General features: G+C 40.1%; 1 protein-coding gene across 1 annotated transcript in view; it reads left to right on the top strand.

The window, feature by feature from the left end:
• The window catches only part of LOC111869449 (CCR4-NOT transcription complex subunit 3), a 46,131-nt gene that overhangs the window by 3,788 nt on the left and 19,815 nt on the right, over positions 1–22,528 (top strand). Inside the window, exons 3-9 of the mRNA XM_023860991.2 lie at positions 5,001–5,156; positions 7,157–7,336; positions 9,465–9,584; positions 13,193–13,375; positions 17,213–17,333; positions 17,752–17,880; positions 22,159–22,460. Of these exons, the coding sequence (XP_023716759.1) occupies positions 5,001–5,156; positions 7,157–7,336; positions 9,465–9,584; positions 13,193–13,375; positions 17,213–17,333; positions 17,752–17,880; positions 22,159–22,460 (1,191 nt within the window). The remainder of the gene's footprint in view (positions 1–5,000; positions 5,157–7,156; positions 7,337–9,464; positions 9,585–13,192; positions 13,376–17,212; positions 17,334–17,751; positions 17,881–22,158; positions 22,461–22,528) is intronic.

The raw sequence follows: 22,528 nt of genomic DNA, 5'->3' as shown, positions 1-22,528 counted from the left end.
TTTTTTTAGAATTCCACACGAAGGCAACATTCCAGCAGATGACGCAGGTGGGAAGACAGACACTCCATGCAGATGGTGGCCAAAAATTATATAAGTAGGACATTATTTTCTACCTTAAAAATGTATTTTAAATAACGTCCGCACGCGCAGACTGTGCGACCACATATGGCGTCATTCGTACCGTTGCCTTTATTTTTGCGACGACATACGTTGTCTTTAGTCGTTTAAAGGTTAATATGGTTAAAAATCTAAATGTGTAATGTGGAACTGATATTTTCATTTTCCACTCTTGGTGTGTATAGCGTTCTATATGCTTATGTGTGGTATGTCGTGTGTATGCTCATTGAATGTTATAGTGGTATACAAGGTGTGAGATGTTGAAATGATAGCCTATAATCAAGTAACTTAATTACATACTGTGGGCTATGGGCTAAGGGCAGGTTAGCTGCGGTTTGATTCTCAGCAGGAGCAAGAGATTTTTCTCAGCTACACAGCAGCCAGCCCAGCTCTGAGGCCCACCCAGCCTCCTGTCCAATAGGAACCTGGAGTTTTTTCCCCAGGACTGAAGTGGCTGAAGCATAAAGCTGACCAGTCATGTCAATCTAGTGCCGAGGCCAAAAATGGTGGAACTGTACCTCCATTCCCCCATATTTCTTCATGTCATGGTGTTCAATTAGGCACAGCAACAACTTTATCATTATTTATCACACATTTCATAATTATAGCTGTTTAATAACTGAAAATTAGACTTTGCCAGTAAATTCTGGGGTCTCAATGATGTGTTGATATCCATCCTCTTAACTTAAAGGAATATTCACCTGGGTGACATGGAAACCAGTGGAATAATTGATGATTTATTACATCTAGCAAGAAAGTTATCTGATCTTGCTTACATCCATTCTTTACAGAGACACTAAATGGAGTCTCTGTCCTGAATCAATTGCCTACATTGGCCCATATTGTTTATTGCAGCTACCAGGTTGTGGTCATATCATCACAAACTTGTGCTTCCATAGCATAACATTTTCTTTGATTCATTCCCATAAGAAAAAGGCAAATGAGTTCAGAACAGAATAAAACAATGAGGCCAGATACTGGTGTGAAAGAAAGGTTAGGGACACCATAGTGGTGACATTACATGCCCTCATGGACATTAAGTGGCACATCCTTTACCAAATGGGTTGATGTAGCACTAATACTCTTGACTCACATTCAGGAGGTGCTCATTTCGAACCTCAGCCAGGACACAAGTTATCCTGAATAATGTTTGTCATGGTTTTCCTCAGTCCTTCCAGACAAATGCCAGGTTATACCTTGATTGGCTGTGACTGCTTCTTTCCAAAGCCTTTCTAGTTTATCAGTCATCCTAATATTCGGTATTATGTAGCCAGAATACTGATAGCATTGTAAAAGAACCCACAGAAGGGGGGGGAGTGTTCTTTTAGAGAAATTAGCATACTTGTTTCTAATGGAATGATTTGCTATCTCATATGGTTCATTTAGGTAATAGTCAATGATTCCAGCCCAAACATTAACATCATTGTTGAAATGCAGATCATTGAGTAGGATGAGGATTCAGTGCACATTCGACTAAGGTGTAGAGACTGTTAATTCCACTCCTTTGAATGTTGCCTCGTTAGTACACAATACACAGCACTATAAGTGTAGTTAATACACAGTTTTGTGTAGCAGCTATTGATGTAAGTGGAAAAGAAAATTATTATCCCCTGCTTGTAGCCCTAGTACAAGTTGTGCATGAAAAGGATACAACTGCCTCTTAGGCAGTGTACACCAAACTGGCCTCTCAGAGTGGTCTTGTATGCGACTTGGTGAATGCGATACCCATTAGTACCTTTTTATTGCATGCATTGTGTCTTCCACAGCCAGTGTGTACTGGTGGCATGAATGCACCTGTTTCCCTGAGACTGTGCTGTGCCACTGCAAATATGCATCTGTTGGGTTGCCTCCAAACTGGATACTGACATTGCAGCTCTAACATTTCCATCACAAAATTCGTACACAAAATGCATACTGGCATAATCTGCATTAGTAAATTATGCCATCTTGTTCTGTATCATTTTGTCATCAAACATAATGTGAGTCTGAAGTGAATCCAGTATAGTCTCTGTGCTCTGATATTGTGAAGGCTCCACTGTATGCACAGAAAGTCCAGTATAGTCTCTGTGCTCTGATATTGTGAGGGCTCCACTGTAGGAACAGAAAGTCCAGTATAGTCTCTGTGCTCTGATATTGTGAAGGCTGCAATGTATGCACAGAAAGTCCACTATAGTCTGTGCTCTGATATTGTGAAGGCTCCACTGTATGAACAGAAAGTCCAGTATAGTCTCTGTGCTCTGATATTGTGAAGGCTCCAATGTATGCACAGAAAGTCCAGTATAGTCTCTGTGCTCTGATATTGCGAAGGCTCCACTGTATGCACAGAAAGTCAAGACTATAAGTGCGAAATGCTGTAAATCTGAAACACTGGCAAAATGGACAACTGTTTGTTTATGCTTGCTGTAAGAGATTCTCTCCTCAAGAACCTCATAAAGTTTGGCCATAGGAATTTGAATGACACTCAGAGATACTGGGTTTTCGGACTTGTCCATCATCCGGATTCTAAATAACTGAGAAAAAACACAACATTTCAGAAACTGGATCTGTTTCCATCCTCAGGTGAGAGAAGACACCTACTCTGTTGAGTCACTCTGGGCCTGTGATTGAGGCTAGCTCTTTCTAAGGGATGCAACAGAGTAGGTGTCTTCCCTCACCTGAGGACGGAAACAGATCCGGTTTCCGAAACGCTGTGTTTTTTCTTAGTTATTTAACTAGTGAAATGCTACATTTGGACCATAGCTCTGTATGGGGCTGAAACTTGGACACTTAGGGCAGTAGATCAGAAACATCTGGAAAGTCTCAAAATGTGGTGTTGGAGAAGGATGGAGAAGATCAGTTGGACCGATTATGTGAGAAATGAAGAAGTGTTAATTAGAGTCAGTGAGCAGAGGAACATCGTACACGAAATAAGAAAACGGAAGGCTAATTGGATTGGTCATGTTTTACGCAGAAAATACCTTCTAAAAGAAGTTATTGAAGGAAAGATAGAGGGGCGGATAGAAGTGACAAGAAGACGAGGAAGAAGGCGTAAGAAGATGCTGGATGACCTTGCGGACAGAAGAGGATACTGTCATTTGAAGGAGAAAGGTATAGATCGCATAAAGTGGAGGAATTGTTTTGGAAGAGACTGTGGACCTGTCTTCTGACAGATTACTGACGATGATGATGATGATGATGATGATGATGATTTAGAATCCAGACAATGGACAAAGTGCGAAAACCCAGTATCTCTGTGTGTTATACACCATCATCAGAACCCTATAGTATCAACTTGAATGACACTTTTTGTGTGTGCGTGTGCTTGCATAAGATAATTTTAACTTACTAATGCATAGTCAAAAGTTATTAGCCTGAGAAAATATGAAATATCTGCAAAATCAATAATGCTGCAAGTAGCATTGGCCCACCCAGCCTCCTATCCAGTGGGTACCAAGGGCCCTTTCCTGTGGGTAAAGTTGCCAGGTTGTGACGCTATATCTCCACTGGGGTGCACTGGATCCACATGTGCTGCATCATAGTAGTATGTTAAATGTTAAATGTGTGCATGTGGCTTGACGAACACTGAGCTAGGCTGAAATCTACAGCTTAAGGAGGACATGGATTAAGATGGAAAAATGGAAATGTCAGAGACGAGTATTGGTGGTTTTCTTGTAGTAAATTCTACTGATATTTGTGCAATGCTAAATGCTAGTATGTTTTATCATAGAAGTCCAGTTTTGTACATCCTGTAACAGATTAATCAGACTTTATTAGAAATCAGTGTAGAAACTGAACTGGATCATTGTTGTGTAAGATCTGAAGTAGTGGCTATCAGGCTTGCACTGGTATGCCAATGATGCTTTACTGATACTTGTAAACAGACAGCCAAGCCCATGAAATATAGTTTCCTAAGAAGGAACATTATTGACATACTTAGAATTCCAATTACTCAGTGTTAGACCACACAAAAAAAAAACTTTGACTCTTTTGGATAAAGATGTGAAAGATTTAGCAGTTGCCAGTTAACATGGATTAGGATGTGGTTACTTTCATATTTCAGAGACCAGTTTAATCTCTTAGAACACAAATGTGTACATACATAAGAAAACCAAGCCATGTGAATTGGATTCAGTCTTGCACATGGAGACTTCAGTTGTATCAGTACATTTACTGTGAATAGCAAATAGTTAATTCCTATATAATGCAGGTTCATTAACACTCTGTAGCCAGTATCATTTAAATACCCTTTTGTTCTGTGCTACAGAGTTGAAAGAGCACAGAAAAAATTATAATTTTATCTGTTCTGGTATATAGGTTGTGAAATGTTCACACGTGGGGAAGATGTTGCACTGATATGCAAAATAAAAAAATAAAGGTTCTCATGTTCAAATATAAAATCATATCAGTAATGTAAATGTTACAAAATAATCTCTGGCTGTATATTATTCAGGCGTGTGGCAAACCGTTCATAGAACAGCACGTGAGCCATCCTTGATCCTAGATTAGTGTTTCAGCATGAGAACAGTTTGAAGGTGGTGGGGTAGTTGACAGAGAGGGAATATACAAACTGCATTGTATTAGTGAATGCAGTGCCTGACTGTACATGGCACTACTTCACAGTGCTATTATGCAGAGATCTCTGTTATTGAACCCTACAACTACAAGCTTTGGGGCTGTTGAAGAGTGACACTTCTATCTTGATATTGCAGGTAGTGTTTTTACTGTTGATTTTTTTAAGTTACAATGGTATAAGTACACCATCAGTTTTCTGGCCAGGTAAGCAGTGTGATGCATATACTAAGCTGGATTTAAAGAGTTAACTGCTGTATAGTAATATAAATATGTGAGGTGATTGGTCTGTCAGAGGCACCATAAATGATCTTTTATGTTTGCTTCACTTGTAGCAAATGGAGAGGTTCAAGGTTGTGGAACGGGAAACAAAGACCAAAGCATACTCCAAAGAGGGCCTGGGTGCTGCACAGAAGCTGGACCCTGCACAGAAGGAACGAGATGAAACTGCAGGATGGCTTGCAACTTCCATTGATGCCCTCAACCTCCAGGTGAACTGGCACTATGCTGTATATTTGCTGTAAACAGATATTATTCTGAAGTCAGGGTGCTGTTGCTGCTTGCTAGAGATGGAACATGAAAATCATCATATCTTAAAAATTTGTTGATGAACATACAAGAAATAGCAAAAGGTTAAATATTTAAGGAAACATGTAGGGTGTTTCACGCTACAAATAACTTCATGCTGTTTTGGATGTAGCAAATTTATTGCACATTCGCTCTTACAATAACACAATTCACAATTGCAATTACTGCCATCAGCAGTATTACAATTACTTCTCCTGCTGGAGTCACTACCGTTCACTCGATACAACCTGACTTGGCGACTGCTAGATTGAAACTGACTGGTTACTCTCTCTCTAGGAACTGGCTCACTACTCACTCACTCGTAACTGGCTCAGTCCTCACTACTCCTGAATAGAGTTCGCTGCTCCTTATTTAGGCCCGGCATGGACAACACAGAAAACGGTTATGTGATAGGTACCACTGTTGCGTAATGTCGTGTTTACCGATTGCCTAGCAACAGTTGTTGCACGGGCTCCCTGTTGCATGATTCCATGTTTACAAGCGTTGCAGGGGAACCCTGTTGGGAGTTGTTTATTGCTGCATAGCAACCAGCGCGCTTTGGCTTGGCTCAGCTCGGCTCACTTCAGCTCTACTTGGCACAGCACTGAGAAACACCACTTTCCTTACTGTTGCATAACTTGGCAACTGACTGTTTATCAAGGGTCTGTCTTCGTGGTAACTCATTCCACCTCCTTTTGCCCAGCAACGATTAGGCATGTCACAATAGTAATTGAATTGTACAAATGTACCAAATGATTTACAGTCTAATGTGCAGCACATTTTTCTAGAAAACTTACCAAAGTATTCATTTTAAAAGCTTTACACATGATACGGATTTTAACTTATTAAAAGTTATTCACTATGTGTTTTAAAATTATAAATTGTAAATGATGAAACTGCTGTGCTTCCATATCATGGTTTTTGATAGTTACTATGCAGTCCCTTCTATGTGCTGTGCCACTTCTTGCTGATATCTAGCACTTCTTACGTCCAAGATAGGAGTGGCCCATCGTCAGGGGCTCTCATGTCATGTTCACAATGCTCCCTAGATGTAGTAGGGACTCCAAGCCACAGCAGGGAGACACTTCCAATCGACAAGACTAGTTCACAATCATAAATTAATTTAATAAGAGAAACACAATAAAACAGAATACAACAATTAGAAGTTAATAGAAGCCGTGGGCCCCAAAAGATACAACCTGTGACCACATCTGCCAGTTACTTTACTCTTGCCTTAACTGCGGCATCAGACTACACTTAATAGCCCACTCTCACTGCTTATTACTCTTGTTTACCATCATGCTACTTCAGCAGGCACAAAATAAACGTTAACAAATATTCCTTGCCCACAGGCGATTCCTAGGAAAGAAAACACAATGACGTAATGTTAAATTAAAGCCCATCACTCTGCCACACAATAACCTATAATACAAGCAAAACCCCCGACGTGCGTTGCCAGCACAACCCCCCAGACATAATTTAGAATACCTTCCAAAACCGAATTTGAAAAATATCCCAGGCTGGCCGCGTACATCCGATACGCTGTGGATCCAAACAGCAAATGAATCTAGATTCACTAACCGGCTTCTTCCGAGCGATTTGGGGAGGGGACGGGGAGAGGAAGCGGAATCCCACGTGATACACTCCAGCACGGGATGAAGGGGTAGGGATTAACATGGCTGGAAGGCATGACATCATCAAGAGCCATAACATGGCTCAGTGCATGTATATATGAAGTGGTGGGTTGTTCTCCCTGTCATGTTATGCTGCATGTCCCTTTTGCTATGACATGTGAAACTTTTAAAGTGAATCTTTAGTCAGTTTTATAGAAAGACAGCTGCATGTGAGACTATGAAACAATTTGATACTAAATGAAGTGCAGCAGGATGCTGCAATATAATATTGTAAATTTATATTTCCTCAGCTGGACCAGTTTGAGTGTGAGATTGAGTCTCTGCTAGTGGGGAAGAAGAAGAGGTTAGATAAAGACAAGCAGGACCGGGTGGAAGAACTGAAAGGCAAAGTTGAGAAACATCGGCATCACATTCGTAAACTGGAGACTCTCCTAAGAATGTTGGACAATATGTCTGTGGAAGTTAGTCAGGTGAGCAAGTATTTAAATTCTTAATATTACACTGTGGGAAAGTGAATTAAGTAGTCTTCTGGGTTAGGTCTCTGACAGTAGATATGATAAGTAAGGGAAGGAAAGTAGCTTATCAGTGAATAAGGGAACACAGAGTACTTTACAAAATGGGTAAGTATGATCTCACAGAATGATGATATGTACAATGGGAAGTCATAATGTTTTAATTATCACTATGAGAAAATCATAAATTCCGAAATATTGTACTATATAGGTGCTTCTTGAGCTTGATGAAGAGTCACATTTTCCCAATCCAAGTGGACAGAGGGAGCCACTGGAAAGGGCAGAAGCAAAATGGTGACGTTGGTTGAGAAAGTGGAGGCTTGTGCTATGATACGGTTCCTGCATTTGCAAGGGAAGTCTGCCAGGGAGATCCACAACCGCATTAGCCATGGGTCGGTTTTCAGCATCATCCATGATGAGTTACACATGACAGAGGTCACTGTGTGTTGAGTGCCACGATTGTTGACACCAGTTCAAAAACAGCAGTGGATGGATGCGGCAAAGAAACTTTTGCAGTTGTGTCAAGATGAAAAGGTGGAAGTTTTCGACTGCCTGATCAGGACGGATGAATATTTGGTCTATCATTATGACCCTGAAACAAAGGAAATGAGCAAGCAGTGGGAACATGCAGACTCACCACCACCAAAGAAGGCCAGATCCCAGCTGTCATCAGGAAAGGTGATGTTGAGTGTGTTCAAGGATCGGCAGTCATGATCAACTACACGCAAAAGGGCGTCACCATCATTGGAGAGTACTACCAGAATCTTCTGAGGAAATCAAGAAAAAGTGACATGGAATACTGGAAAAAGGTGTGCAACTTCTTCATGACAACCCACCGGCTCATGCTGCTCATGTTATGATGACACTTGCTGCCAGTTTGGGATAAGAAATTCTCTCCCATCCACCATATTCACCAGACCTGGCACCAAGCAACTTCATCCTTTTTCCACGGCTAAAGAAGCCACTTCTTGGTAAGCGATTCCAAGACGATGATGATGTCTTTTTGCAGTGGAGGAGTTCCTAAATAGTCAAAATGAGACCTATAATCAAGGTATCCAGCAGCTAATGCGTCGTTGAGGAAAATGTGTGGCCTTGCAAGGGGCATATGCAGGTAAGGACTAACTCACATACAGTTTCTTGCACCTGTGTGTCTGTTTCTTCTGGGTGATAATTAAAATTTTATGACTTCCCTACATACATTCTATGGGAATCATTGTAATTAACACATCACTCTTTGCAGATTACCTGGTAATACTACCTGCGTTTGATGAGTTCTTACAAAGATCCATTCATAGTCATGGTAACCCATCATCTACTCCCTGAAAGAAACCTGCCTTGAAAATTTCTTGCAATGGGATTATCTAACAGGTTTTTAGGCCTGTGAGCACTTCCCTCTTCAGGGTACCCATCTGCTTGAACCTTCTGCTTTCCGTAATGCTCTCTCTGTGCAGTGTCCCCTCTTTCATCCAACGCCATACTGCTCACGACCTGCGACGTTCTCCAGGCCCCCATACCTCCCATCTCTTCCGTTCATGAATTCCTTTACTCCTTTTTTTTTTGCCCCAGTTATCTCTGGGCCCTTACCCAAGCTTGTGTCTAACGATGTTTCCCAAGTATGTTACATCCAGTTTGCAGTTTGTTTCTTGCTCATATTTTCTATGACATTGAAGATGAGGCAGCAAACAGAAATTAATACCAGGAATATTCTTGGAATATTCTTGGGGGTAAAGGGCGGCCAGCGAGTAAGGCTGACAGCCTTGCCGCCATCTATGAGCCAGTTGTCTAGAAAATGTGGGAACCTCGACATCTCACAACCATATGGGCCTCCACGGCCTGTTACAGGGATAGCTTTACTTTACTTTTTACTGAAGATGAGTCAGTATGTTCCTCCAAAGTTTCACTGATCTTTGCTGAACCACATAGCATTACATCCCAAAAGATAGAACTCATCAGAGCACTCTGTTGTCGGTTAAGAAAATGTGACATTACGAATTAAAATATCGGTGGGAGAAAAGATTCACTTGTGGTAATAAAGGCTTGCTTTAAGAATTTTGCATGAAATTATTGGTGTTGTGCTTTGTTTCAGATAAGGAGGATTAAGGATGATATAGAATACTATATAGAATCTTCACAAGAGCCAGACTTTGAGGAGAATGAATATATTTATGACGACATTATCGGGTTGGACGAGATAGAATTGTCAGGAGTAAGTGTGCTTCATGTGTATATTAATATACTTCTTACATTTCATGTAATTTCTTTGTATAACTTTAAAATGTGGTTTGCTGGCTACAGTTGAATCTGGATACTGCTGAAAGATTATGAACATATTTTAGTATAATTTGTCATTCTTCTAATGATATTCTTAACAAGAGGTATGCATTATGCTATATCTTGCTAGGGTTAGGTTCTCAAAGAATGCCCAAAACTGGACACAAAAACAAATGTCCAGTAGTTTACTGAATTTAAATGTGTATTTGTTATCACAGTGTAAGTTGTGGCAGGCATGTTCAAAACATGTGGTTTGCAATTTTTAAGTTAATTTAAATATTAGTAATTGTGGAACAGTTCGTTAACAGAGAGAATGGTTGCTACATATAGACATTATGTATGGTGGAACACATACACCTGAAATATATATCATTGCCCTTGTGCTTACCTGACATAATTACTTAAATTGAATCTTCTATGGCTATCATCATTTCAGTTTTATACAGGTCAGTGGATGAAAATCTTCTATTTTCTCACGAACTTTTTGATATTGTGCCAGCACTTCCCTGTCTGCTTGATGTCTACCAGTACTGGCTAAACTGTCTTTTTTTTCAGTGTTATGATAGAGGCCTGTCTTTCAGATTTGAATTCTGATGTCCTTAAAAATGCTTATTGTATCCATTCCTTGTACCCGGTCGAACCATTGTATGTTTCTGTTTCTCTTCTCTTTAAAAAATTCTGTATTCCAACCTTTTCTAAAAATCCAATTTCTGATTCTGTATTTTCTTTTCCTCTCTCCACATCTTAAAAGAGTCATGTCTGTTGCTTGGATTTTTCTTTTGTTTCTCTCCTTAAAGGTCCATGTTTATGTGTTAAGTGTTCATATCAGTTTGAAGTATACTCTGTAGATTGTTATTTTGTATTTTTGCTGTTCTGTCCCATTATATTCTTTTATAATTTGTAAGAATTTGTATTAGTCTGCTGGTTTCTCTGTCAATTTTCCCTTGAATTTATTTTTTTTTGCCGCAAGCAAATAATTTGTTCACTTCTTTAACCATGATGTTATTAATTTTTTTCTGAATTTGTAAGTTCTTTGAAATCCTCATAATGACTGGCATATCTATGAAGGGAAGTCAAATCAAAATGGATCAGAAGCCAAATCATACTAAAGAACATTTCTTACCTCAAGAGTAATCTCCAAAACTGTTAATACTGTCACATGTTTGTAATCCAGAAGTGTTACTTCCATGGAAATGCTAGAACAGACCGTTGCATAAGACGTAACAATAGCGGTATTGTAATTCTAACAGTGAACTGTTGCGTAGAGAACGCTGAATCTCCATGGAGATGAACAACCGAAGACCCGTTACGTAACAGCGGACAGTACGAGTAGAAACGAAACAGTGAGGAATGGTGTCTGGTATCCAGTCCGCAGAACACCTACAAAGCCGAGAGCTACAGATACAGAAGAAGACAGCAGGAAGACAATCTTGGAATAGCCGCCACCAGAGACAGTTGAGATCCAACCACGGCCAAGGATAGTTGAGGTGTCGCAGTAAAGTATTAGAGAATTGAGTATTGAGTATTGAGCCAGCAGTCAAGTGGTACTGCAAGTGTTAATAGTTGTAAGGTATGTAAGAGTGAGTGTCCGATAAAGATTTGCTAAATCCGCGACCCACATAAAGTTATTTGTCGCGTGACATACCCAACATGTGACAACTGGTGTCAGAAGTGGGATCAGTTCGGATTCTGAGGCAAATTTGTTATAACGCCACACGAGCTAAAATGGAGTTAAAGCAGATGATGGAACTGCTGCTGAAGGAAATCAGAGCTGGCCAAGAAAAAGCGGACGCCGATAGAAAAGCCGAGAAGGAAGAAAGGGAGGCCTATATGAAAGCATGGAGAGAAGAAATGGCTGCCATGAGAGACAAATGGGTGAACGACAACTGCGATGAGACAGCCTGCCAAGAGATGGAGGCATGTCAAGATGGGAAGAAGCTGACCTCACTGGACAGGAAACCTGAGGCAGCACAGAAAGAAGAGGTCCCCGCAGTGGCACGGCAGAAGGACAAGTGAAGCGACATTAGGATGTCCCGTCGCTGACGCATGAGAGACATCCTCAGGCTGAACATGACCCACCGTGCAAAAGTGGCACGGCAGAAGGAAAACATCGGCAGAAACTGCATCATGGCCATGATTGAGCGAGCAGCTCAGAGAACAGGGCTGATGCCACTGGGAGATAAGACGGTCAATCCCATCCTTGAAAAAGCTTGTGGGCTATCTACGGAACCACAGCTTTACCCAGCGACACGCGTCTTCGTCCGATGCAAACTGATGTTCATGAATGTCTCTCTTCAGGGCCCCCAAAATGCGAAAATCACATGGGGAGAGATCTGGGCTGTAGGGGGGATGTTGGAGCACTTCCCAACCAAATCTCTGTAGCGTATTCCTCACAGAGGTGGCAGTGTGGGGGCGTGCATTATCATGAAGAAAGATAATGCCATTCGATAGCATTCCAGGGCGTTTTGACTTTATGGCACATCTCAGTTTCTGCAAAGTGTCTTCATAGCGCTGTGCACTGATGTGGCCCCATGCTTGTAAAATTCGACAAGCAGAGGGCCCTTGCAGTCGAAGAAGAATGTCGTCATCACTTTATCGGCTTTGGATTTCTTCGGTGGGGGAGAATTCACATGTTTCCACTGGCTCTGCCATTTGGTCTCGGGGTTCAAAGTGGTGGCACCAAGTTTTGTCCCCAGTGGCAATACAGGACAGAAAAGCATACTCTTCCTTGTGGTATCATTGCAAGTGACCCAGTGATGCAGCCATTCTCTGAGTCTTTTGATCCTCCGTGAGTTGATGTGGAACCCACTGCATGTAGATTTTGTGGTGCAGCTAGTGTTTTGTCAGAATGGCATGTACAGAACCATGACTTATTCCCATCAAAAGGCTAATTTCTTCCACAGTGATCTGTCGGTTTGCCCGGATATGACCATCCAATGCAGCAGTAACATCAGGAGTGATGACATGATGAGCCTGTCCTGGGCGAGCATCATCTTGCAGTGACACATGTCCCTCTCGGAATCTCTTATGCCATGTCAGCACATGCAAAGGTGACATGCTGCGTTCGCCGTAAACAATGGACATGCAACGATGAATTTCTTGTCATCCTACTCCTTCAGCAGTCAAATAGCACACTACACTTCACTGTTCTCCTTTAACCACCTCCATTACTGATGTTGGACAACCACACGTAACGCTAACCTTGCTTCCAGCACAGTAAACAAATGACTAGTGTGCAAGGGCACATTGTCACTGTGCTTTCCCCATTCCCCACCAGATGTTCATACCGTAAGCAAATCCCAGTGTTACCAACTTGCGCACCATGTGAGTTATGCGTCGTGACCTGTTTTCATTTGACTGCCACTTATATATTGTTTTGTGATAAAATTCCATTGATTTTATTTCCCTACAGTTTCCATATTTCCAAGGCATTAACAAATTATATGCAAATATTTTTTTTTTTCTTGGCTGTAAGTTCCTATATTTTGAAGTACATTGGTGTTTGTATTAGAGTATGATGGTAAATTTGTTCTTGACTTGTAGGTTGGTCTCCCCTCATCTGCAACAACAGATAGCAACAACAGTAACGACACAGGAGGTACCCCAACGTCCACCACATCGGGTAACTCGCCTGCCCCATCTCCTCCCCTCAATGCCCTGCACAACCATTCCAGTGACAGCTCCAACGAAGACAAGAAAAAAACAAAGGATGACCTTCCAACAAAGGTAGAGCTGTGAATCAGAAATACATTTTATTGTAAAAAAGATATTTTAAATATGTCAGAAGAGTTTCGCTGTACACCAGGCATGTCAAACTCAACTTGTACAGAGGGCCACCTCAGCCCTATAAATAATAGCCCAGGGCCGCACTTCAAAATAGAAATATACATTAGATTTTGATACAAGGAAATTTAATTCTATTTATTATTTAGGAATAATTTCAATATAATTACCTAAAGTCACATATCTTACAGTTTTAAAAAGCAAGAGAATGCCATTTTTGACAAGTATCAAACAGCTTTTCAATATGTAAAAAGAGAGATTACACAAGAAATTATGTTAGAAATAGCAAAACATTGAATTTCCTGCAGCCTGCTAATTTATGTCTGCGTGAGACTTCTTGTCTTCTGGTCTGTTAGAAAATTGTCTTTACAAAAAATATTTCTACTAAAATTTTAATATTGATTTTAATATCAATTAGCTCTAAAAGTTGAGGGGCCGCATGTTTGACATGGCTGCTGTACAGCATGCCCAGACTGTGGAGGGAATGTATTTCTGGAACTGTGTCTCTGTTGTGATGTTCTGTAACATGAATATTGTTTTCCCATTGGCTCACATGTTATCAGTTTAGGTGCGCTTATACATAAGTTTTTTGAAGCCACAGTTGTAAGGCAGACGTTTATAATCAGCAACACTATGTAGGCATTGTTCCAGTTTTGGAACTATGTTAGCACATGGTGTTTCAGCAAGTATGTAGTTACTTTCTTTCTCTGTGTGATACTTTGAAGGTGAAACTCTCAGCAGATAGTAGACACTCGTCAGGGTATGCTATAGATTACACCTTTTGTAGGGATGTAATATTTATCTCCACGTGAAGTTAGAATAAGAATGTTAATGTTGTTTCAGTCTGTGGGGCCTCCTGCTGAAACAGTGCCACAGCATTCTGTTGTATTAAAAAAAACAAGATAATTCACCCCTGCAGTATTAGAATGAAATACACATATAGAACTACAATTAGAAAGATCTGCATCCAAAAGTTACATACCTGTCAGTACTAGAAAATGTTGGTCAAAGAATTTCATAGTGTAACTAAGCATGATGGTGTTGTACAAGACATGGATATTATATTTATGCACGAAATTCACTTCCTATATGAAAGTATCCAGAAGATTCCATTACACATGCACAGCAGTACATTTCATTTCAGAAGAAATTCACAGCATTTGCTGTGTCTTTGAATTATTGACCATTAAGCCCATGTAGAATTACTAAAGGTGGTGTATGTTCCTTCACAGAATAATTGGCATGTGTTGTTTAGAGCACAATAGATCACTGTAGGTCGCGGGGCAAGGGCGGAGAAGGCCCACCCCTCCTACATCCATTCATTCATGTGTTGTTACCTACATATATTTAATTTGATTACAGTAAAACTTGGTTATAGCAACATCGGTTTCTGCCACACCTTGTCTATTGCGTCAAATATTCAATGGTATGAACTAATTCCTCATAAAGCAACTGTTTTTATACCTTGCTTAGTACGACATGCACAAATGCACGAACCTCGTATGTAACGTCATTTTCATTCCTGAATTTCTCTGATATGGACACTGAACGTAATTTAGAAAGTGTGTATTGGGCAAGTAACAGGAAACAGACGAAGATAACTGATTACTGTACTCGTATCTAGGTACAGTAAGGCACAACAATTGATGTAATCTACTGTAATTTGGTGAGTAGGCCTACCTTTAGTGTGTTACACCTTACATTGTTACAGTGTTAGTGTGGTGTGTATTGTCAGTGGAAAGCGCTGGAATATGTCTTTGATATTACACATTTGGGCAATTCCACGTTAATGTTACGTTAGTCTGTAGTTAACTACGTATTTCACTAAAAAATGCAACATTTTAACTCGGTTTTTGGTAGATTTTTACGTGACTAACATAAGGCTACTGTGGAAGTGCCCATTTCGGTTACAACGACATTCGTTTATAACGACACTATTTTTAGGTCCCTTTGATGACGTTATAACCAAGTTCTACTGTATTTAATATTGCCTGTTAACCCTTTTGCGCAGTCATTTAAATTCCGCTGCCGTCTCTCCGGCGGTAATATATTCAGCCGGCCATTTAAATTTTGCTCGAAAATTATTTATTCATCATTGTTCTTAAATTCTATGAGATAGGAACATGAAACTTTCACTAAAATGATCTTAAATGGTGGTTTTATAACCTTACCTTATAATATGGGCGCCCTGTATCTCGGCCATGGAAGCAGGTTGTTTAGTATTTCAGCAGTGAATGGTACGCCTTGAAGGATGAAACTTTCACTAAAATGATCTTAAATGGTGGTTTTATAACCTTACCTTATAATATGAGCGCCCTGTATCTCGGTAATGGAGGCAGTTGGTTTAGTAGAAGGAAGGCCTTGAAGCATTCGTATAACCCAACGGTGCCCCACGTTCACCATTCTCCGCTCCAATATTGTGTATTTTTTTTGGCCCTTTTTTTTAACCACACATATGTGCGGCCTTGCCTTCTTACCCGTGAGGGGTATACTTCAAGGAAATGTCTTTCCGTGACCCGTTTAGTTGCCAGGTCAGCTGTAGTAAATTCAACGTTACGAGTTATCATAACAAGGGGTTGTTGCTATGCCTTTGATATTCCATCCATTTTGGCGGCAGGAGATGTCGTAGGGGTGACCACAGAATTCATGAAGTTATTCTAAGAACTGTCTGGTATGTAGTGAACGAAAGTAGAGCTTAGCTGGCTCAAAAAAATATTTATGGTCATCCCTCGAAACGACCACCAAGGTCAGTACGATAAAATGGCGTCAACTGGAGCGATAATACATGAAGGAATGAGTTCTTTTCCCCCCACACACACCAGTATCGTCATACGGGGTGACCACAGTGTTCTGCCTTAATTCGTGACGTTTTTCCAAGAACTCGCTGCTATGTACTGTGCGAAATCAATCGATCTTGCAAGAATAAATTTTTGGACATCCCTCTTCTAAGAATTCCAATTGAGTGTGTTAGTGTGGCCAGCTCAGGGCAATATGATATTATAAACACAGCAATATCACGTCTCTGCTGTTTATAACTTCATAGGAAAGAAAACACGACATTCATAACAGCTTCAATGACGAAACCTCTCCCAAGAGCAACAGGAATTTTGCTGCAAGACAGGCATACGTAACGATGACTTAGCGCAGAAAAACTCGTGCCTCATTACATACTGTCCTTCTGACAACAGGCCAGCGAAAAATCTAACAATCTACAGCAAAACCATCAATTATTATGGGCGTTATAACATAGGTGTGCAGCTGGACGAAACATAGACGTCGAACCCCCCAGACGATTTAAATACCTGACGAAACATACACGTCAAACCACGCTGAACGGTTAATCTGTTTTCAATTTTGTACAGTGAAGTCAGCCAGTAATACTAACTTAGGACTTGCTAATCAGGTTTTATACTTCAGTAATAATTTATAATGTGTAGTCAATGAACAATCTAAATGCTCTTTCCAGTGGCTTAAAAGCTGGTTATGTGAAGTGAAAAATATGATGCACCTTTTAGAAAAAGAAAAGAGCTCTGCTGCTAGAAACCACCTCAGTTCTAAAATATCCAGAATCCACTTGCATGTGTGTGTATGTGCGTGTACGCATGTATGTGGATTGAGGGAAAATTTCGGTTAAGTTTGTGTAATAAGTTTGAATGGATCTAGACTAGCACAGCATCGGTTCAGAACTGCCACAGAATCTCTGTGTGTAGCCACCTATTCACATATTGCATGGTATAACAGGATTAAAACTTAAAGACCACTCAATTTTTTACCTTTCAGCCTGTGAAACCAACAGCTGTTAGAGTGAGCAACAACAATTCCTTGATTAGCTCCAGTAACTGCTCACAAGTTGCACTGAAACCAGTGCTTAACTCAAGTACACCCAGTAAACCTGTATCAGGTGAGAATGTGACGTCGTTTGTTTGTGTGACTAGCCTACACTTTCTGCTGGAATATGTAATAAATCGAGTCATTATGTCAGACTGATGTATTGAAATTCAGTTTATCTGTATAATCTTCTGTCAGTCCTAGAAGAAAGGTGACATAGTAAAGAGGAACAGAACACCTTGGAATTTACGTCATGTTACATGCTATAATATATTAGTAGATATTTAACAGAACTGAATATAATACCATGAGTCTCAGGATTTGAAATAACCCAGGTTAAAGATGTGGTAGGATCGTATTATAAATATTATTTACACGTGCCTCCTGGGTTTTCAGGATTGTGAGAAATATTTATGACTGTTTAAGTTCATGAATTGCCAGGAATATTAACATTAATATAATTTTCATTTTCCTTGTGATGGTGTTTCCAGGTTCATTGTCTCAGTCTACACCTAACAACAGTTCACCCAGTTCGGGGCTAAATAATCATGTAGTTGGCAATTTCGCAGCAGTTGCAGCAGCCAACTCACAGCCAAATTCTACTTCCAGTAAAAATACATGTAAGTATGAGAGAGACTTAACTGTGATGAGTACTTCCATAGCCCATAAATGCATGACTGACTGGTTTTGTCCCAGTTGTGCTGTATTTTCTGTTTAAAATTAATAAATATTGCAGCTTATGTATTAACGTAAACATAAAGAAATCCAAATGAGTAATGGAGGGAATAAGAAACATTTATAATAAGTTTGAAAACTTTGTGGTCGTAGGTGGCAAAGAAATCTGACGGGTTTCAGACTTCAGAGGGTTAGACAGGGGAGTGTTATATCATCCATGTTACTGAACGGGGTAATGGATGAGATAATAGAGGCTATTCAGAAAGTAACCTCCATTTATTTTAAGCAACTAATGTAGGAGTGGGGCAGAGCTTGCGCATGCAAGTTAGTGTCACATAACTCAATACCTTGTAAACCTTCACATAATTGGTCACCTAGTGCTTGTTCTTGTCTCCACAGAATGAGTTATGCGTATCCTGCGATTGCTAATCCCACCAGCAGCGAAATTTGCGCTGTTATCTGCTTTCTTCACACTAAAAATGTGAATTCTGTGGAAATCCATTGTGAATTATGTGCGGTTGACAGCTAAAATGTAACGAGTGAAGGAACTATAAGAGTAGTGGTGTAGAATATTCAAAGAATGGCGGGTGAACAGTGTTCACGATGAAGAGGGAAGTTGTCAGCTGGCCATCTGTATCAAGTGATGATCTTGTTCAAAGTGTGAACCAGAAAATTAGTGAAAGATGGCACTTCACAAAAAATCAGAACTTTTGTGTGAATTTTCACAAATTCCACACACTGTTCTCTACTAGATCATCACAGTCAGGCTAGGCTATCTCAAGTTTTGTGCAAGATGGATTCTGAAAATGCTCATGGGTTCTCACAAAACACAGAGAATGGCTTTGGCTTTGACTTCGGCTTTTTTAGAGCAGTACCACAAAGATGGTGAATTTCTCAATCACATCATACGAGTAACAGGTGATGAAACCTGGATTTCATTTCTGAATGTTGAAACCAAAGAACAGTGAAAGCAGTGGATGCACACACATTCACAAAACAAGCCAAAAAAGCTGATGGCAACAGTTTTCTGTGAAAGGAAAGGAGTGCTGATGGTGAATTTCATCCAACAAGAGACCACTGTAACGTCAGAAGTGCTAAATGCTAAAATAACAACTGTGTACAAAAGGGTTGGAGTGCTCCTACATGACAATGTACATCCACATACAGCTGCTCGCAATTGAGTACTGCTGGAGTGTTTCAACTGGGAGTTGTTCTACCACCCTCTGTGCACCCCTGTTCTTTGCTTCGAGTGAGTACCGCCTGTTTACCTACCTGAAGAACTGGTTGGGATCATAGCACTTGAACAATAATGAGGAGTTGATATCATTGTCAAAACATGGCTGAGCTCACAGGTGTAGACTTCTTTGACACGGGTATACAAAAACTGATATAAGTGCCTCAGTTCTGCTGGTGACTACATTGAGCAGTAGATTAAGTATGTATGTATTTTTTGTATATAATAAGTTTTTTCTCCTTACTTGTTTTGTTAACAGCTCACTGGAGGTTACTTTCCAAATAGTCCTCGTAATAAGAGCAACAGGAACATGTCAGATACTAGTAGACTAATGTCAGCAGAATTGAGATTTTTAAGGTATGTAGAAAGAAAAGCCAGAGGAAGGGAAACGAGATGGAAAAAGTAGAGAGAATTTTAAGTTGAAGACTGTTACAGATAAATTGTTGCTTAACAGAATGGGAGTGTATGGGAATATTCTAAAAATGGAAATGTAATCTCAGAGAAGATTTCAAACATTATGTTAATGAAAATTATCTGGGAGACAACTAAGGTCGAGATGGAAATTGCATGATATAAAAGATGCCATACTGGAGAAAGGAAGGAAGGGGACAAATCAAAAGGGAGGAGGTGCCCACCTTTAGGCACTGTTTTGAGCCATCCAATTCACATTCTTACTATATTTCCAAGGATTCACTGTAATGTTAGCCTTGTGACAGTTGAGTTGTCCATGGGGAGTCCCAGCCAGAATTGTGTATGCTTTTCTTGTTTCTTCATCTAAGCTACTGAAACAGCTTCCATGAACAAGAATAGTTATACTGGAAAGGAAGGCTTATATACAGGGTGTCCCAGGAGGAATGTGCCAAACTTTAGGAGGGTGTTCCTTATGTTAAAGTATGCCGATATAACCCAAAACACCCATGTCCAAAGATGAACGGTTATGGAGATAATGGCCAGAGAAGTGTGAAACTTTGACCGGTGTTACACACTTGTTGATTACAAAATACATATTAAAACTGGCAGGAATATGTGGTTTCTGTAATGTTAATAATGTACGTAACATCAAACTAACTTGTGAGTGACATGAAGCCATAAAATTGAAGTACAAAATACTCGCTCCCCATGTCATAATTGTCCTTAGCTTTCCAAGCACTATACATGACACATGACTGGCAAGAGCTGATGTAACATGGCTGACTGCGCTATAAGCTGACCACATAACTGTATTAAACATACATTCACGGAAAATCTCTTTTGGAATTTCGTTTCCATTATCTCATGTGGATTATTATGGGACCACTTATGCACATTTTGTAAATTATTTACACTGTCCAGGGTAAAAGACACATCATCACTGAATAAAATGACGCTTAACAGTTTGGGATGAGCTTTTATCCAGTGGCACAAATCCATATACTGTGCATGGTCGCCTGGTTCCAGATGTTGTACCCTTTGATCATGGTAAGGATACAACTCTTCATCATATAAAGTTCGCCACACCTGCATACGTGATACGTCGATGCGAGAGGCCACACCTGCAGTTACAACACCCGCAGCCAAAAAGGGAACACGCATCACGAGACACGATACACACGGCATATAAGAGGAACGACTGCCATAGTGGAGGAACCATGCACGGGTTTTGAATTGGGACAGATAAGATGAATATCTTAACAAGATTATAGTAAAAAAAAGTTATTATAACTGACAAATATTTTAAAATACTTTTTAAATAATTTTACATTGACATAATGGCGTGCAATGCAATTGATTAATGTAAATGGAGCACCTGATGATGGCACTATGGTGCCGAAACATGTTGTGAAGTGACAGGTAAAAGTGGATGCACTGCAAGACGGACACTGTATATATATCATGGACAATATTCCACGTGTGAAAACACGAGGCATTTCAGCAACTCCTCACAATTAACCTACCAACCATTCACAACCCAGCCGCAGCATATACTGAAGGGAGCTTACGGCTAGTGTGAATCACCACACTGAAGGACAAACAGAGATAAGACATCTCAGCTGACAGGTATAGTGCGTGGACCCGCCAGAAGACCACACTTTTCTCGGGCCATTATCTCTGTAACCGTTCAACTTTGGACATAGGTATTTTGGGTTATATCGGCATACTTTAACATAAGGAACACCCTCCCGAAGTTTGGCACATTCCTCCTGGGATACCCTGTATTGTTTCTCAAGTCAACATTTAACAACTCCTGCATTGATATTTCACTTTTCTGAGACAGTGGGATAGGGCTTTCGAAATAAGAAAACAGTCCCATGCCAGTGTCAGATGATGTGTAGTAAGATACATGGAAAATATTTCACTCATTTGATTCATCTTATTAACTTTATTGACTGCACATCAGATGTGTTTGAGTGAACATTACACAGTCCATCTGGCTTTTCAGCACTGATACAGTTCCCATCCCTCAGTTAAATTTTGGCATCTAGACATTTAGATGTAGGATATTTAAAATCTCCTATACACTGACAATAAAATATCACACTTAAATTGAAACATTGCCGCCACCCTGTAGCAGTGGAAGGTGTAAAATCACTATTCACAGTCAATAAATAAAGATATGTGATTTCATTCATCATATTAAATTCTGCAACTGTTATTCAGAACACTTCCCAATTCAGTAACATTTAAATGAGATGGACATTTGGGTTTGTTTAGGTACCCCCAAGTAAAGTGGCAGACATGATTGTCCCTACCAAAATGGTTTTATTAATACGGTTAATTTTAATTTTTAATGTCTGTTCTTACTGTATAAAATTTACTGAAGATCAGGTATAAGTAATATTATATCACTGAAAGGTTTTTCCACAGGGCTGTCTTCATTGTACCATATGTAAAAAGAATTTGAAGAAATGAGATAAAATGTCAAACAAAAGTTCAGAAAGTTGAACTTTGAAATTTATGCTTGCTGTTGATTTGTAATAAATTCACATGGTGTGAATTTGTATTTTTGCAGCACACAGTTCAGAGAATGGAAGTCTGCCATCTAATACAGCGCCATCGCAGCAGCAACAGCAACAGCAACAGCAACAACTGCCATCATTATTACAACTTACAACATCTCCACCACATATAACATCTACGGGTTCAGCAGCCCCTGCCCCTACATCTGGATCTTCACACCATCAGCAGTCTTCATCAGCATCTGTATCAGTGGGAGGGACGACATCAATCCATCACCATCATCAGCCTTCATCAGGAATAACACAAGGACAGACACAGTCCACAACACACCACCAGCAACCTACATCTAGAGATGTGAGTACTACTACAAAACCTGTCCATGTTATGAAATATATCCAGAAAGTAAAGATACAAAGTACAGG

The sequence above is a fragment of the Cryptotermes secundus genome, unplaced genomic scaffold (genome assembly GCF_002891405.2).
Source record: "Cryptotermes secundus unplaced genomic scaffold, Csec_1.0 scaffold1411, whole genome shotgun sequence".
Classification (NCBI taxonomy): domain Eukaryota; kingdom Metazoa; phylum Arthropoda; class Insecta; order Blattodea; family Kalotermitidae; genus Cryptotermes; species Cryptotermes secundus.
This window is presented reverse-complemented; position numbering and strand designations above follow the sequence as displayed.